Source organism: Trifolium pratense, linkage group LG1 (genome assembly GCF_020283565.1).
Source record: "Trifolium pratense cultivar HEN17-A07 linkage group LG1, ARS_RC_1.1, whole genome shotgun sequence".
In the NCBI taxonomy this organism is placed as follows: Eukaryota; Viridiplantae; Streptophyta; class Magnoliopsida; order Fabales; family Fabaceae; genus Trifolium; species Trifolium pratense.
The window spans coordinates 24,539,429-24,555,657 of record NC_060059.1 but is presented as its reverse complement, the minus strand read 5'-3'; the positions used below and the strand labels follow the sequence as shown (position 1 = coordinate 24,555,657).

At 40.8% G+C, this 16,229-nt stretch overlaps 3 protein-coding genes across 3 annotated transcripts; 1 reads left to right on the top strand and 2 right to left on the bottom strand.

Annotated features, from left to right (window-relative positions):
• The first annotated feature begins 2,238 nt into the window (after window positions 1-2,238).
• On the top strand, window positions 2,239-4,027 carry LOC123890815. Its single transcript, XM_045940519.1, has 2 exons — window positions 2,239-3,014; window positions 3,105-4,027. The coding sequence occupies exons 1-2, from the start codon at window positions 2,285-2,287 to the stop codon at window positions 4,025-4,027; spliced, it is 1,653 nt and encodes a 550-aa protein (XP_045796475.1). The 5' UTR covers window positions 2,239-2,284.
• Window positions 4,028-5,801: 1,774 nt separating this feature from the next.
• LOC123890806 lies at window positions 5,802-8,009 on the bottom strand. Its single transcript, XM_045940509.1, has one exon. It carries the CDS (start codon window positions 8,007-8,009, stop codon window positions 5,802-5,804), a length of 2,208 nt encoding a protein of 735 aa, XP_045796465.1.
• A 2,274-nt stretch (window positions 8,010-10,283) lies between these two features.
• On the bottom strand, window positions 10,284-15,609 carry LOC123890798. Its single transcript, XM_045940499.1, has 3 exons — window positions 12,417-15,609; window positions 11,431-12,314; window positions 10,284-11,295 (listed from the first exon to the last, which is right to left on the bottom strand). The coding sequence occupies exons 1-3, from the start codon at window positions 15,525-15,527 to the stop codon at window positions 10,284-10,286; spliced, it is 5,007 nt and encodes a 1,668-aa protein (XP_045796455.1). The 5' UTR covers window positions 15,528-15,609.
• Window positions 15,610-16,229: the final 620 nt, after the last annotated feature.

Here is a 16,229-nt window from a genome sequence, read left to right as displayed (position 1 = left end):
ACTAAAATTTCGTTTAGCTCTGCTCCATGCACGCAATAACTTGACAATGTCAATGTCATGATGTAGAGATCGTTTAGCATACCACCTTCAACCAAATAAATGAAAAAACTAACCAATTAGCCCCTAATAACTTAGGCATGGTAACTCCTACACCCCCCACAATAACTTGACAACACAACAAAAAGGTACAATAAAGTAGAATTAAAATATCTAAAGCTACTACTAACAAGCCTTCCTAAAACTCAACCTAGTACTTCATAACTTTGTAGTGTTGTTGCATCAAGCACAGCTACTGCACTTGCATATGAGAATCCTTTAGGTACTACACAGTACATCATATACCCAAGACTTTTGTATGACTCTTAGACTTTGGAGTTGTTAGCATAGACACGTCAATTTGTTTTATGCTCACTTGTGACGTACATAGTATTGTGGTATTCATGACATACTTCATGTTCACTTATTGACCCACTACATGCTTATCCTTCACCTAAGCACTTCTAGAGGTCATCATGAGCTATAAGTAAAATTTACGATATTACACTTTATATGAATGTAGCTAGTTCTTCAAAGAAAGAAACAAAGAAATAAAAGTACTACTACTACACATCTTTCACGTGTAAAAAATAAATAAAACAAGACAAACATCTAGCTCCTAATAACTTAAAGCCTAGCAAGTAGCAACTCCTCCTACCATACTCCCATAACAGTTCGACAACACAACAAGGAGGGAATATATTAAAGTAGAATTGAAACATCCAAAGCTACTACTAGACTGGTAAATACATCAACAACATTAAAAACAAAAAATTCATCTCCTCTTCACTGTATGTTTCTCCACTTCAAACTTGAACTTATCTATTACTATGACCACAACAAACAGCTCTGCTCGGCACGGTTAGTCCAGGAAGAAGTAACCACATATTTGCTACTCTATTGTCTCCCATCTACTTGTTCATAATTTGTACTTTAAAATATAACAATGCAACTCACATGGACAAAATGGATTACCTTTTATCTCTTTCCTGCTTGGTCAGATTTCCACCTCCTTGTTTTTCCAGCTTTTAGCAAGTCCAAAAGATGATATAACAAAGAGTCATCTCTCTGCTCGGCCTAAACTTTCCCAACGTCCCTCCTCTACTCGGTCGTAGTCTCTACATCGCCCCCCCTGCTCAGCTCGGCCTCTCTCATATCAGCTCGACTCTCTCAGCTCGGCTACACTCTACCTCCATTGCTCCTCTACTGTTCGGCGACCTCTCTTCACAAACATTTTTTGTTGACGAAATAGGTAAGCACTTCAAAATGAACTTTTTTAACTTTTGATTGAGCTTAAAAATCTTACGTTGCAAACAAATTTTTCACTGATTCCTCCTCTTGTTTTTCACTTTCCTCTATGTCTAGTTGACAAGCATACCATATGTTTGATAAAATGCCTCAAAGACATTTTCAGTTCAAACAGCTCAGCCTAAAATCCCCAAGCTCTTTAAACTCAAGCTTCAAGCTTGTTGGCTTGTTTTTAATACTCTCTAAATGTCAAGCTCATGACTTTATATCCCATATTAGAATCTTTATTCACATCAAAACATCAATACTAACACTTACTGCTCGGTCTTTCTTTCTTTTGCTCCTTAGCTCGGCCTTCCCTTTTGCAGCTCTTGAACAAGCACTTCAAGTGTTTGATAAAATGCCTCAAACACATTTTCAGTTCAAAACAGCTGGTTTCAGGCTGGGCTGTTTGGTTTCCGCTTATAACAATAGCTAAAGTTTTGTTCGGCTCGTTCTCTTCATGACAACATCAGCTCTCTGCTCGGCCTCTTTTTGTTCGGCCTTTCACCAAAGCACTCCAAGTGTTTGATAAAATTCTACAAACACATTTTTGCTTAAACAGCTCGGCCGCTTACCAGAGCTCCTCTTCTCTTTTGCTTGAGCTCAAACCAATATTTCATGATTTAAACAACTATGAATTCCATAGGTGACAACAACACCTCTGCCGCCTTTAACTAGGCAACTTGGCTACAAAATGTTTCCCTCATCACTTTTGGTTCTACCTTAGCTCAAACTCATGCTTCTTGTTTATCACTTATTGGAGCTTTCACTTATTTGATCTACCCTAGCCTAACTTTCACTTATATTTCTATTTTTTTTTATTTTTAGGATTGGAGGTGGATTCAAGCTACCCATGTCTCGTAGGGAGAGGCAAAGGTACGAGTCTCCTGACTCATATACGCCTCCATCATCTCCCGATTCTGACATAGAGGAAGGGAATGACATTAATCCTCTTCGAATGGAACCACCCAAGGAAGCTTGGGCTGATATAGAAGTTCGTAATGCTACCTCCAAATATTCCGACTTCAATTTAGCTTTGGCGTGCATTACGAACTTGAGTCATCCTGCTACACGCAAACTGTTTGATATTCGACCTTGTTATGAAGGAGATGCTGTTTGTGACTCTCCCTCAACGGGAGAGTGTGTTTGTTTTACTTATGTGTACTACTGTACTTTTTTAAAATTGGGAGTCTGCCTGCCGTTTACTGACTTCCAATGTGAGATTCTTAATACGCTCAACGTTGCACCAACCCAATTACATCCAAATTGTTGGGGCTTTATTAGGGCATTCGAAATCCTATGCGGTGGTTTAGGTCTTCCTCTCTCGACCTATTCCTTTTTTTCTTGCTTCCAAGCTAAAAGTATTAAGAGAAATTCTTGGATTTATATGGCAAACAAAGCTAAACACACTCTCATTACTCCCCTCACCTCGTCTTGGAAAAACTTTAAAAATGACTTCCTTCGTGTTTCTCCTAGTCCTACCTCCCCACTATGGTATGATGACTCTGGAGTTCCCTTTTTTCCTTTTCATTGGACCAAAAGACCAGTGACCAAACCTGACCTTCGTAGCTTACCTCACTCAGTCGATGACATGAAAGCTATTGCAAAGTTACGTACGATGCAAACGGTGACCGTAGCTGAGTTACTTCTTTATGAGAACAACGCTGCTCAACTATCTACATATTTACGTAATTTTCAATGCTTGAACTATTGTAACTTTTGTTGTATTTGCATAATTTATTATTAATGCTTCCATTTGTTTTCCTTTATATCTTCAGGATCCAAAGAAATGGTGATGACTAATGAGGAGCGCGCTCGAATTTGGGACCAAGTTGATGAAGAGGTTCGAGGTCCACAACTAGATGCACACAAGGACCAAAGTGCCTCCATTCCGGCTGGTAGTACTAGTCCTACTTCTCCTCGGAAGAAAAAGTCGAAGAGGAAGAACATTGCTAGAAATGAGATAGTTTTGGCAGCTCCCCCAGCTCATGTGAGCCCTCGGCCTGCTCCTCGGATTCCTATTCGCACCTGCGCCTCCTCTCTTCCAGCAAATAATTGGCGTGCTAAGCTGGCCATTGATGATCGCGGTGGCGAATCCGAATCTGCTTGGGATGTGCATTTCTCCGGTGAGGGAGTTACATCACAGTATACCACCTCTTCTGATGTACAGGTAATTAAAGAGCTTGGCTTTGAACAAACCTTGGAGGCTATGAGGACCTATAATTTATGGTCAGCTTCCCTTGCTACTGAGACCTGCAAGACTCTCAGGGAGGAGCGCACTCGCTACTTAGAAAATCTTCGTACAAAGACTGGTGAAATTGACACCTTGAAGGCGTCACTAAAAACTGTTGAGGATGAGCTCGAAACATCGCATGCAAAGTTCTCGGAGTTGGAGTCAAAAATGAAGTCCCTTAAAGTATCATATGAAAGAAAAGACAAGAAGCTTGAAGATAATGCCAAAGAGCTTGAGAAAAATAACAAAGAGATTGAGAAAAAGGATAAGTGTATTCATGTTCTAGAGAGGTCCTCCGTTGAAGAGTTCGAGCTTGGGTTTGCGCGAGCTCTTGAGCAGGTTGAGATTCTTCATCCCGGACTTGATACCCGCGGAGCAAATTCGAGATTTGTGGTTGAAAATGGTCGGATTGTGAATCCAAAGGCTAGATCTACTTTTGGTGTTGTGACTGGCCACCGATCTACTTAGTTGTGATATCTAGCATATTTTGCATTTCTACTACTGCACAATCTCGTTTGGAACTTTGCAATATTTATATGGTCACTTTTGGACCTTTTCTACTATGTTATCTTGTACTTGTATTATCCATGACTACTTGAACTTTATGTATTCGAGCAGAGCTCGATAGTGATATTATGATATTTATAATCTCTGCTTATTCATTACTCGACTAAATTCATTGATTTCCCTGCCTCCGATTGTAGCTTTCTGTATTGACCTGGCAAACGTTTGCAAGTTTTTTCGTTCTGTATTAGTTGTGACTGCACTTCGTGCTTTATATCGCTCTCAGCTCTTTTAAGTTCCATGGTTTCATTCGCTGTTTCTTGTTGATTATTGATGGCATTGACATTCATCGATGCATAGCTCAACAGAAAGCTCACTATCTCCGAGCGAGCTTTCCGAATGGCCATGTGAAGAGCTGTGTTACCCTTCTTATCTCGTTCATTCAATACCATCGAGTCGGCTTGTAAAAAACTCCTCAACTACTGAAGTACTTTGGCCTTTTACAGCCATATGCAGTGCTGTTTGACCCTTTCTATCTTTGATGCAAACAATTGCTGAATCCCTTTCAATAAGTGCTTTTACAATGCGATGAATGTCGTATCTAGCAGCATTGTGCAATGCAGTTTTGCCGTTTTTCCTTACTATCATCATTGAACTGACATCAACATCCAAAATAGCATTCACTACATCCAAATGGTCTTGTACAGCAAATAGCATTCACATCATGTTTCAGTAAATCTTTGAGTCCTCCAAGATCACCAGATCGAACCACATTGAAAATTTCTTGGTGGGTTATGAAGCATAGTGAGTACTAGGTTTCCTAGAAACACATACTTGAAGAGTTGAACTTCGATTCTTTTGTTACTTGTCTGTTATTATCATTTGTAATATAAACTCTTCATAGAAAGTCATGAAGGCATGGTTCCGCTCGCTAGACGTCATAGAAAATCTCTAATGGATCTTTCCATATAACGTAAATTTGTCTAAGGGTCGGGTCTATACCGAAACTCGCTCAGGTCTTAAGGGCATGGCTCTGCTCGGCCACCCTTATTAAGACGTCAAGGAAAGTCTCTAACGGATCTTTCCCTATAACGTAAATTTGCCTAAGGGTCGGGTCTATACCGAAACTCGCTCAGGTCTTGAGGGCATGGCTCTGCTCGACCACCCTTATTAAGACGTCAAGGAAAGTCTCTAACGGATCTTTCCCTATAACGTAAATTTGCCTAAGGGTCGGGTCTATACCGAAACTCGCTCAGGTCTTGAGGGCATGACTCTGCTCGGCCACCCTTATTAAGACGTCAAGGAAAGTCTCTAACGGATCTTTCCTTATAACGTAAATTTGCCTAAGGGTCGGGTCTATACCGAAACTCGCTCAGGTCTTGAGGGCATGGCTCTGCTCGGCCACCCTTATCCATACGTCATGAAAAGTCTTTAACAAAAAATCTGCACATATACTATGGAAAGCGGCTTTGATTTCATATCATTAATATATAAGAGATCCTTACATAAAGAGACAAGGTCTTGGCATAATTGCCTTTGTTACTGCAAAAATAAACTAGACATAAAATATAAATAGATACTTGCTCGCTTTCTTTCATTTAATTTTCTTCTTCCTTTCTTAGCTGAAGTAATAACGGAGGTTTGCCGCATTCCAAGTCCGCGGTACCTTACTACCACCTAAATGCTCCAAACGATAAGCTCCCTTCCCTAAATCTTCCTTAACTCTGAATGGACCTTCCTAGTGTGGGAAGAGCTTTCCAGGTGTCTTTACTCCTGGTTTCCTTCTCAGCACTAAATCCCCTTCCTTAATTATCCTTTTCTTGACTTTTGAATCATATCTTCTAGCTGCTCTTCTTTTACAAGCCTCCTCTTTCACATGTGCTCGATTTCGAACTTCATCCTGGAGGTCTAAATTGGCCTGCAGGTTAATAGAATTCTCTTCCAAACGAGCAAAAAGGACTCTCGCACTAGGTTCATTGATCTCGATTGGAATCATAGCATCTGATCCATACACCATTTTGAATGGAGTTTCTTGAGTGGAAGAGTGAGGGGTAGTATGGTAAGACCACAAGACCATTGGTAATTCTTCTACCCATAACCCTTTAGCTGCCTCCAACCTTTTCTTCAAACCTTGCAAGATTACCTTGTTAGCCGACTCAGCTTGACCATTTGTTTGTGGGTGTTCCACCGATGTGAAGCTAAGTTTTATTCCCCATTCCTTGCAGAAGTCAGCGACACGTGAGCTGGCAAATTGTGTTCCATTGTCGGTTACTAGCACTGCCGGGAGACCAAACCTACATATAATCTTCTTCCAATAGAACTTTCTGATCCTTTCAGCTGTGATGGTGGCCACTGGTTCTGCTTCTATCCACTTAGTAAAGTAGTCCACAGCAACTACTAAAAATTTCACCTGACCCGCTGCCTCCGGAAATGGACCTAAAATATCAACTCCCCATTTAAAAAAGGGCCATGGGGAAACCACCGAGCTTAGATGTTCCGGAGGTGCATGGTGGAGATTTGAGAACCTTTGACACTTATCGCACTTCTTTACATAATCAGCACAATCCTCTTTCATCGTCGGCCAATAGTAACCTGCTCGAAGAACCTTCGCCGCAAGAGCTCGTCCTCCAATATGACTTCCACAGACCCCTTCATGCACCTCAGCTATCACATACTCAGCTTGCTTAGGAGCCAAACATTTTAGAAGTGGGCTAGAAAAACCCCTCTTAAAAAGTTGGTCTGAAATGATAACAAACTTGGTTGCTTTCTTCTTGACTCTTAGAGCCTCATTTTCCTGCCCCGGAAGTTGGTCTTCCTTTAGGTATCGAATAATATCTCCCATCCATGACTCCAACTCTTCTGTTACGAACAAGAGCTCTTCTTGATCTATACTTGGACGTGCCAAAGTCTCTTGGATCACTGATCTGTTACTCCCTGGTCGTTTGGTACTGGCCAACCTAGCCAACAAATCTGCTCTGCTGTTTTGATCTCTTGGAACATGCGACAATTTGAAGCTTTTGAATTTCTGAATTAACTTAGCCACTTCTTCAAGGTACTTCGAAAGTTGAGGGTCCTTTGTTTGAAAACTTCCGGTCACCTGTCCAGTAACCAGCTGTGAATCACTTCTTGCTTCGAGCTCTTTAACTCCCACTTCCAATGCCAAACGCATTCCCGCTACCAAAGCCTCGTACTCCGCCTGATTATTACTTGCTTTAAATTCGAACCTTAAAGATTGTTCGATCAAAACACCATCTGGTCCTTCCAACGTCACTCCTGCCCCACTTCCCTTTAGGTTGGATGAGCCATCCACTGATAGAATCCAACTAACAGGTGCAAGACTTCCTTTTTCTGTTGTCATCTCCACTATGAAATCTGCCAAAGCCTGCGCCTTTATGGCTCCCCTTGGCTCAAAAATGATGTCAAACTCAGACAATTCCACTGACCAGGTAACCATTCTCCCCGCTAAATCTGGTTTTTGCAGTACTTGTCTGATTGGTTGGTCTGATCGAACTATTATAGTGTGACTCTGAAAATAAGGTCTGAGCCTTCTAGCGGAGGAAAGCAAGGCTAGCGCAACTTTCTCAATTTTTTGGTATCGTAGCTCGGCTCCATGTAATACTTTACTTGTGAAGTACACAGGTTTCTGCTCCTTACCCTCCTCTTGAACAAGCACCGAGCTACAAGCCTTCTCAGATACAGCCAAATATAGTATTAGTGGAGTGCCCAACTTTGGCTTTACAAGAATGGGTGGTGTTGTCAAAAATTCCTTCAACTTCTGAAAAGCTCCTTCACATTCCTCAGTCCAACAAAACTTTTCATTTTTTCTAAGTAATTGAAAAAATGGAAGATTTTTGTCTGCTGAGCATGGCAAGAACCTTGTGAGTGAAGCGATTCTTCCTGTTAACCGTTGTACCTCCTTCGCACTGATGGGACTCCTCATCTCCATGATGGCTGCACATTTCTCCGGATTTATATCTATCCCTCTCCTGGTCAGTGATCCGCTGTCGCGCACGGGTCAAAAACGAGTTTAAGAAAAAGGTAGTGTAGGGAAGCGACACTCGAGTATCGTATCACGAGGACTCTTTATCAATAATTAGCAGTATCAGATTCAAGCAAAAATTGTAAATTAGGGGGTTTCGGTTTGTGAAAACAGAGAGCAAAAGTGTGAAATTTAATAATAACAAAGCAATCAATCCATTGGTTACGTCAAACTTCGTTCATTATCTATCATAGGTTCACGGAAGAAATATTTCTTTTCAGTTTCTATCCTTGACTGATCATAAAACTAACTAATCAAGCGCCAATTGGTTTTATATGAATTCGGACTGTTTAAAAAGCTTATAACAGTGCGTATGATTAATTATGACAGAGCAAACAAGCGTTACAGAATCACAATCAATACTATGCAAACCGCGAATTCAATCAATCCTACAACAAGCGTATAGACTCTGTAAATTCCTAACCGAATTAAATTAAACAAGCGATAACTTAATTCGAATAACCTCGTAGAAACTTGCAACCGAATTACATACAATTAAGCATCAAATGATAAACGAATTGCAAGTCATAAAGCAAGAGAAAGGCAGCGAAATTTACAGAGAAAGAAATAGAAACATGAATTGAAATTGCATTAGAATTCAAACCTCAAGATAATGAACCAAAGTGTCTTAACCAACGGATTGATCTATAGTTCTTAGTTCTCCATTCAAAGAGGCTGGCTGCTAGGGTTTGTTTATTTCGTGAATATTGAGAATTACCCAGCCCTAGGCTGATTTTTCAGTTTTTATACATCAAGTAAAACGGGCCGTAAAACAATTGGGCCGAAAAACATAAGTCATGTTGGAAAATAATTAAATCTTTGTAAGTCTGAAACTTGACGAGTAAATATGACTCCTTTGAGCTCAGAATTGGCCTTCGGCTTCAACATAAAAGTTGTGGCATTTTTACTTATCTTTCCAACGCATATTTCCGCGCCTCAATCCGATATCCGAAGCTCCAGTTATGATCTGTGCAAGGAAAAGTGTCAAATTACTGTTTATTACGAAAATAAATAGCAAAAGTTAAATAATAGCAAAACTAGACTCTAAATAGAAAACATTATAAAAACATTAAAATACTAGGAGAAGTTATAAAATTGCCATAGCATATGATGAATAAAAGTGCATTAAAAATGCACTGATCAAATTCCCCCACACTTATTCTTTTGCTCTCCTGGGCAAAACTCAAGAACAAAGCATGCTACAATCATCACAAGCAATCAACACATTCCAGGATTCAAGCTTCCAACCGTAGACTGTATTTCAAAGGTTGGCATAACTCTTGTATATCAGCTGTCAACGATAACCCTGCGTGTGTGTGTGTACTGCCTATTACTGTCAACCAGAGTCATGACATGATCCTTCTCGAAAATACACAGTCAGGATACTAAGCTAGCTCTTCCTTTCTTACAATTCAGAGTCTGGGTCCGGATTTCAGCTTGAGGGAAACTATTCTTTCATGTTCTCACAGGCTTTTTGATTTTTTATACGCAGGGACACTACTTAAGTTCATTTTAATTATGCTTTAGGTGCTACTCTACCTTTTCACCTGACGGGATCTCGTTTGTTGCGAGTCCAACCTGTTACTCCGAGTAGAGCACCCTACACAACATTTGTTCCTCCAATTTTAGGCACAGGAACTCCACATATTCATTATTGTTCCTCCAGTTTCGGGCACAGGAACTTATTATTATTGATTTTTTTTTTTCTAGTGTAGTGTCCCACCATTTAATCTAGCCATGATCCTACAATCAAGTAATCTAGTTTTTCCCCCAAGCTTAGTCTTAGTCAAACTTCTGCATCAAATTCAGTACTCAGATAACTTAGGCAAATGACTGTGTATTTTAAAGACTTATCAAGCCACTACTAAGTTTGCAAGTTTTCAGCAGTTGTGCATTAAGGTGCAAGGATCATCATATCTAGCATGAAAAACAAGAATTTCCAAAAATTTCACCAATCCACCAGCTATCTGCTCTAACCCTAGAACATGTAACTACTCATAACAATTGCATGCACGCTAAGACTTATTTATTTATTTATTTTTTTTTTAATTGTTTTATGAAAGAAAAACTAAAATTAAAAACAACTAAATGTAAAATGTTCCCCCCCACACTTAAATCAGACATTGTCCGCAATGTAAAGTAAGCATAAAGTGAGAAAAAGGAAGGAACACACCCGAGGGGCTAAGGTGTAGCATCTGGGGTGTAGGAAGGCTTCTCCAAGGAGAGCTCTTCAACATGTCCCTCTTCTTCAGGCACTGAGCTTTCATGGAACAGCTTCAGTCGCTGTCCGTTTACTTTAAACACCTTGTTAGTACCTGCACTTTTTATTTCTACTGCACCATGAGGGAAAACATTAGTAACAACAAAAGGGCCAATCCACCGGGATCGAAGTTTCCCAGCCATTACTTTTAGGCGGGAGTTAAACAATAAAACCTGTTGGCCCACAGAAAATTCCTTCCTAGAAATCATTTTATCATGGAAGTGCTTAGTTTTCTCTTTATAAATCCTAGAGCTTTCATAAGCCTCTAATCTAAGCTCTTCCAGCTGTTGTAATTGGAGTTTTCTTTCAATACCTGCTTGTTGCAACTCAAAATTACAACTTTTCACCGCCCAATAAGCACGGTGTTCTACCTCAACAGGTAGATGGCATGCCTTACCAAAAACAAGTCGATAAGGAGACATCCCAATGGGTGTCTTGAAAGCTGTTCTTTGAGCCCAAAGTGCGTCTTCTAGACGACGACTCCAGTCCTTCCTGTTTGGCTGCACCATTTTCTCTAAAACCTGTTTGATCTCCCTGTTTGAGACCTCAGCTTGCCCATTCGTCTGTGGGTGATATGCAGTAGAGACTCTGTGCACAACTCCATACTTTCGGAGCAAAGCTTCCATGGTGCGGTTGCAGAAATGAGTGCCTTGGTCACTGATGATAGCTCGCGGTATTCCAAACCTACAAAAGATATTAGACCTGACAAAATCTGCAACAACTCTAGAATCATTAGTCCTAGTGGGGATAGCTTCCACCCACTTTGAAACATAATCAACAGCAAGCAAAATATAAAGAAAACCAAATGATACGGGAAAGGGACCCATGAAGTCGATTCCCCATACATCAAAAACCTCACAGAAAAGCATAGGCTGCTGAGGCATTTCACTCTTGCGAGTGATGTTTGTGCCTGCTATTTGGCACTCTTTACAAGTGCGGTAAGTCTCATAAGCATCCTTAAAAATAGTTGGCCAATAGAAACCTGAATCAAGTACTTTTCTCGCAGTTCTTTGCGGACCAAAGTGTCCGCCGACTTGAGATGCATGAGAAAATTTCAAAATAGATTCAATCTCATTGTCGGGGACACATCTTCTGATTACCTGATCACTACCAAACTTCCATAGATATGGATCATCCCAAACATAATATTTGGCATCACTCTTGAGTTTATGAACCTGTGATCTCGATGCACCTGTAGGAAAAACACCAGCAACAAGAAAATTAACAATGTCAGCAAACCAAGGTGTAATACCATGTAAAAGAAACAACTGCTCATCAGGAAAATCATCCTGAATAGGAAAAGGATCTTCATCTCTCTCTATCCTGCTCAAGTGGTCAGCCACTAAGTTCTCAGCTCCACTCTTGTCTTTAATCTCTACATTAAACTCTTGGAGCAACAACATCCATCGGATCAATCTCGGTTTTGCATCCGGCTTCTTCAGCAAGTATTTCAAAGCTGCATGGTCAGTAAAAACAACAACCTTGGAACCTAGCAAATAAGATCTGAATTTATCAAGAGCAAAAACAATAGCTAGCAGTTCTTTTTCAGTGGTAGTGTAATTTGACTGTGCAGAATCTAAAGTCCTAGAAGCATAGTAAATAACATGGGCAGCCTTGTCAATTCTTTGTGCAAGGACAGCTCCAACAGCATAATTAGAAGCATCACACATAAGCTCAAAAGGGAGGGTCCAGTCAGGGGGCTGGATTATGGGAGCGGAGGTCAATGCTTTCTTCAAGAAGTCAAACGCTTGTTTGCACTTGTCATCGAAGCTGAAAGTAACATCATTCTTCAACAAGTTTGACAGCGGAAGAGCTATCTTGCTGAAATCCTTGATGAAACGCCTGTAAAAACCTGCATGACCAAGAAAAGAACGAATCTCGCGAACGCAAGACGGGTAAGGCAGTGTAGAAATCACATCAATCTTAGCAGGGTCAACAGAAATTCCTTTTTCAGAAATAATGTGACCAAGAACAATTCCCTGCCTAACCATAAAATGACATTTTTCATAATTTAAAACAAGGTTAGTCTCGATGCATCTTTCTAATATCAAGTTTAAACTGTTCAAGCATGCATCAAAAGAGGAACCATAGACAGTGAAATCGTCCATAAAGACTTCCATGCAGTTTTCAATGAAATCAGAAAAAATGCTAATCATGCATCGCTGGAAAGTGCCAGGAGCATTGCAAAGACCAAAGGGCATCCTCCTGTAAGCAAAAGTACCGAAGGGACAGGTAAAAGTGGTCTTCTCTTGATCTTCCGGTGCAATATGAATTTGAAAATAACCTGAAAAACCATCAAGAAAACAATAATGTGATTTACCAGCTAGCCGTTCAAGCATTTGGTCAATGAACGGTAAAGGGAAGTGATCCTTTCTCGTAGCCTGGTTCAATCTCCTGTAATCAATACAAACTCTCCAGCTGTTCTGAACTCTAGTGGGAACAAGTTCATTTTTTTTATTTTTCACCACTGTAAGTCCAGATTTCTTAGGTACAACCTGCACTGGGCTTACCCACTTACTGTCAGAGATAGGATAAATTATACCTGCTTGCAAGAGTTTGGTTACCTCCTTCTTCACAACATCAAGAATCAAAGGATTAAGCCTCCTTTGGGGCTGCCTTACTGTTTTGGATCCATCCTCAAGTAGAATCCTGTGCATGCACATCGATGGACTAATACCTGGAAGGTCGGCTAATGTCCACCCGATTGCTTTCTTGTGCTTCTTCAGGACCTGCAAAAGTTTGTGTTCTTGATCGAAATCAAGGTTAGAAGAGATAATAACAGGGAGTTTTTCATTACTCTCCAAGTAAGCATATTTCAGGTTCTCAGGAAGTGGTTTAAGCTCCAAGGATGGTGGTTGTTCTATGGATGGTTTTGTTGGAACAGTCGGAATGTCAAGAGTTTCAACTGCGTAAACAACTTCATTGGCAGCCTCATTGACAACTTCTCCTTCGCCCTGCAAATTAAACTCAGCACAACCAACACAGAGGTTAGTATCGGTACAAACATCACATGAGTAATCATCAGCTGAACACAAATCAGAATGAAATTCATCAACAATTTCAGAAAGCAGTTCTAATTGAAAAACAGAGTGCTCTTCTAAAGGGTATTTCATAGCATCGAAAATATTAAACTTTGCAACGATGTCACCAAATTCCATGGACATGGTCCCATCATCAACGTCGATTTTTGTCTTTGCCGTCTTCATGAATGGTCTGCCCAAGATGATCGGCGATCTGCTTGACTCTGTTTCTCCAGCCATGTCAAGGATGTAAAAATCTGCAGGGAAAATCAAGTCATTAACTTGAACTAGCACATCTTCCACCACTCCAACAGGGCGAGCATTGCTCCTGTTTGCTAGCTGAATAGTAAGACCTGTATGCTGCAAAGGACCAAGATCAAGATTGTTAAAAATAGAAGTAGGCATGACATTAATAGAAGCTCCTAAATCTAACATGCAATTTTCGAATTTTCTATCCCCAATGGTACACGGAATAGAGAAAGTTCCTGGATCCTTGCATTTCTGTGGCATGGCCTGATTGAGGGCCGAGACATTAGCTTTTTCAGGCTCAGGTTCGAGTGCAGCATTAGACTCAATAAGGGCTGAAACATTTCGGCCCAGATTAACTCTCTCATTTCCCTTTACTTTCCTCTTGTTTGTGCACAAATCCTTCAAGAATTTTGCATATTTCGGAATCTGCTTGATCACATCGAGGAGAGGAATATTGACTGCTACTTTGCTGAATACATCAAGAATCTCCTTGTCTTCTTCCGCCTTATTCTTTTTATTTTTCTGCACCCTTTGAGGAAAAGGGATTGGTGGCACATATGCTTTTTCAGTCTCAGCAGTCTCAGCGGTCGCAGAAGGTTCAGCAGGTTCAGGAACAGATGATGTTGCAATGGTTTTTTTTCTTTTCTCTGGAGCTGGAGCTGGTTCGGTCACTCTTCCGGATCGCAAGGTAATTGCACTCACATTCCCATTTGGGTTCGGAACTGATTGTGCAGGAAGGTTACCGGAGCCTTGAGCTTGTAATTGGCCTATTGCATTGGCCATTTGTCCCATCTGTGTTGTCAAGGTCTGAATGCTAGCATCGGTCCTTTGTTGGAACTGGAGGTTGTTCACGGACATTTGTTTAACAAGATCCTCTAAGGATGGTCCGGAAGGTGTAGAGGCAACAGCTTGAGGTGGATTCTGTTGTTGGCTGGTTTGTGGGTTTCCATATCGAAGGTTGGGATGGTTCCTCCAACTGGGATGATATTTGTTGGTGGATAGGTCAGGAGTGTTGTTGTACCTGTTTTGGTTGTAAAGGTTGGCTGCATAAGCTTGTGGCAGCTCAGTAATGGACTCGTCTCTCAGAATGGGACAGGTGTCGGTCGGGTGCTCAGGAGAGGTACAAATACCGCACAAAGTTGTTGTTTGAGGTTTTACTAATGCCAACTGCTTGACTAAGGTGGTGAGATCGTCAAGTCTGGTCTCTAGAGCTTTGTTGGAAGAAACCTGCATTTGATTCACGCTTTGAACAGAATTGTCTCTAGTGGTAAACTGTTGAGAATTAAGAGACATGTTTTCAATGAGGGCTTTGGCAGCGGCTGGAGTTTTATCGACTAGCGCTCCACCACTAGCAGCATCAAGAATGTTCCTGTCCATTGGTAACAACCCCTCATAAAAGTATTGGATGAGGAGTTGCTCGGTAATCTGGTGTTGAGGGCAGCTAGATACCAAGTGTTTGAACCTCTCCCAATACTCGGTCAGCGACTCATTACCTTGTCTAACGCCACAAATCTCCTTTCTTATTGAGGCAGCTCTGGAAGCAGGAAAATATCTTTCCAAGAACACTTTTTTCAGGGCAGTCCAGCTTGCAATTGAGTTTGGCTCGAGATAATATATCCAATCCTTCGCTGCACCCTGCAATGAAAAAGGAAAAGCTCGAAGTTTGATGTGATCTTCAGTGATCCCTTCAGGCTTAAGTGGTGTAGAACACACCACTTGGAATTCTTTCAGATGTTTGTGCGGATCCTCACCTGCAAGACCACTAAACTTGGGCAACAAGTGTATTAAACCTGATTTTAATTCAAAAGGAACAGCAGCAGCATCATATTCAATACACAAGCCATTATAATTCACATCAGGAGCAGCTAATTGCCTTAAGGTTCTATTATCAGCCATTTCAAAATCAAGTTCAGAATCCGAAGCAAACAAGTTATGCAAGTAGTCAGGCTCAGAATCAGATATAGGGTTAGAATCAATGTTACCGGAATGCACGCTATTAGCTCGGTTGAGCCTCTTGCGTGCGTGGAGTGTTCTTTCTATCTCAGGGTCAGGAAGCACTAATTGGAACTGTCCAGCAGACCTGGTCATGCAAGAAGTGATAAACAACAATTACGGTAATTCCAACTATGTCCCTACAACGAAAATAGGTGAGTAAAATAGAAAACAGGTCAAACTGAATGAGAAAAAATCTAAAAATACCACGAAAATTCTAATTAACTAAAATAAAGATGACACAAATTTTTTTTGGATTTTTTCGAAAATACGAAATCAGTAAAAAATTAAAATAAAATAGAAAAACGAGGAATTTGGGGCTGAGAGGGTGGTGTCCCGTATTTTGTCCCAAAATACGGGATTTTGAACCCTGATTTTTTTCTGAGGGAATGGGATGGTCGAAAAGCAGAACAGACGCAAAATCAGCCCTAATTCGTCTCTTAATTTTTCGTACGGCAAACACGCAATAGCAAAAGAAACAAGCAATTCTAATACTGATTAACACAATTATGAGTCCCCGGCAACGGCGCCAATTTGATCCGCTGTCGCGCACGGGTCAAAAACGAGTTTAAGAAAAAGGTAGTGTAGGGAAGCGACACTCGAGTA

Excerpts from the sequence above, each read along its gene's own strand:
- LOC123890815 (XM_045940519.1), top strand. The coding sequence starts at position 2,285 with ATGGAACCACCCAAGGAAGCTTGGGCTGATATAGAAGTTCGTAATGCT. Across the intron at positions 3,015-3,104 it reads TCAACTATCTACATATTTAC|GATCCAAAGAAATGGTGATG; the intron begins GTAATTTTCAAT and ends TTATATCTTCAG.
- LOC123890806 (XM_045940509.1), bottom strand. The coding sequence starts at position 8,009 with ATGGAGATGAGGAGTCCCATCAGTGCGAAGGAGGTACAACGGTTAACA.
- LOC123890798 (XM_045940499.1), bottom strand. The coding sequence starts at position 15,527 with ATGGCTGATAATAGAACCTTAAGGCAATTAGCTGCTCCTGATGTGAAT. Across the intron at positions 12,315-12,416 it reads ATGCATGCTTGAACAGTTTA|GAAAAAGGAATTTCTGTTGA; the intron begins AACTTGATATTA and ends CACATTATTTCT. Across the intron at positions 11,296-11,430 it reads TGTGTCCCCGACAATGAGAT|TTGTAAAGAGTGCCAAATAG; the intron begins TGAATCTATTTT and ends GACTTACCGCAC.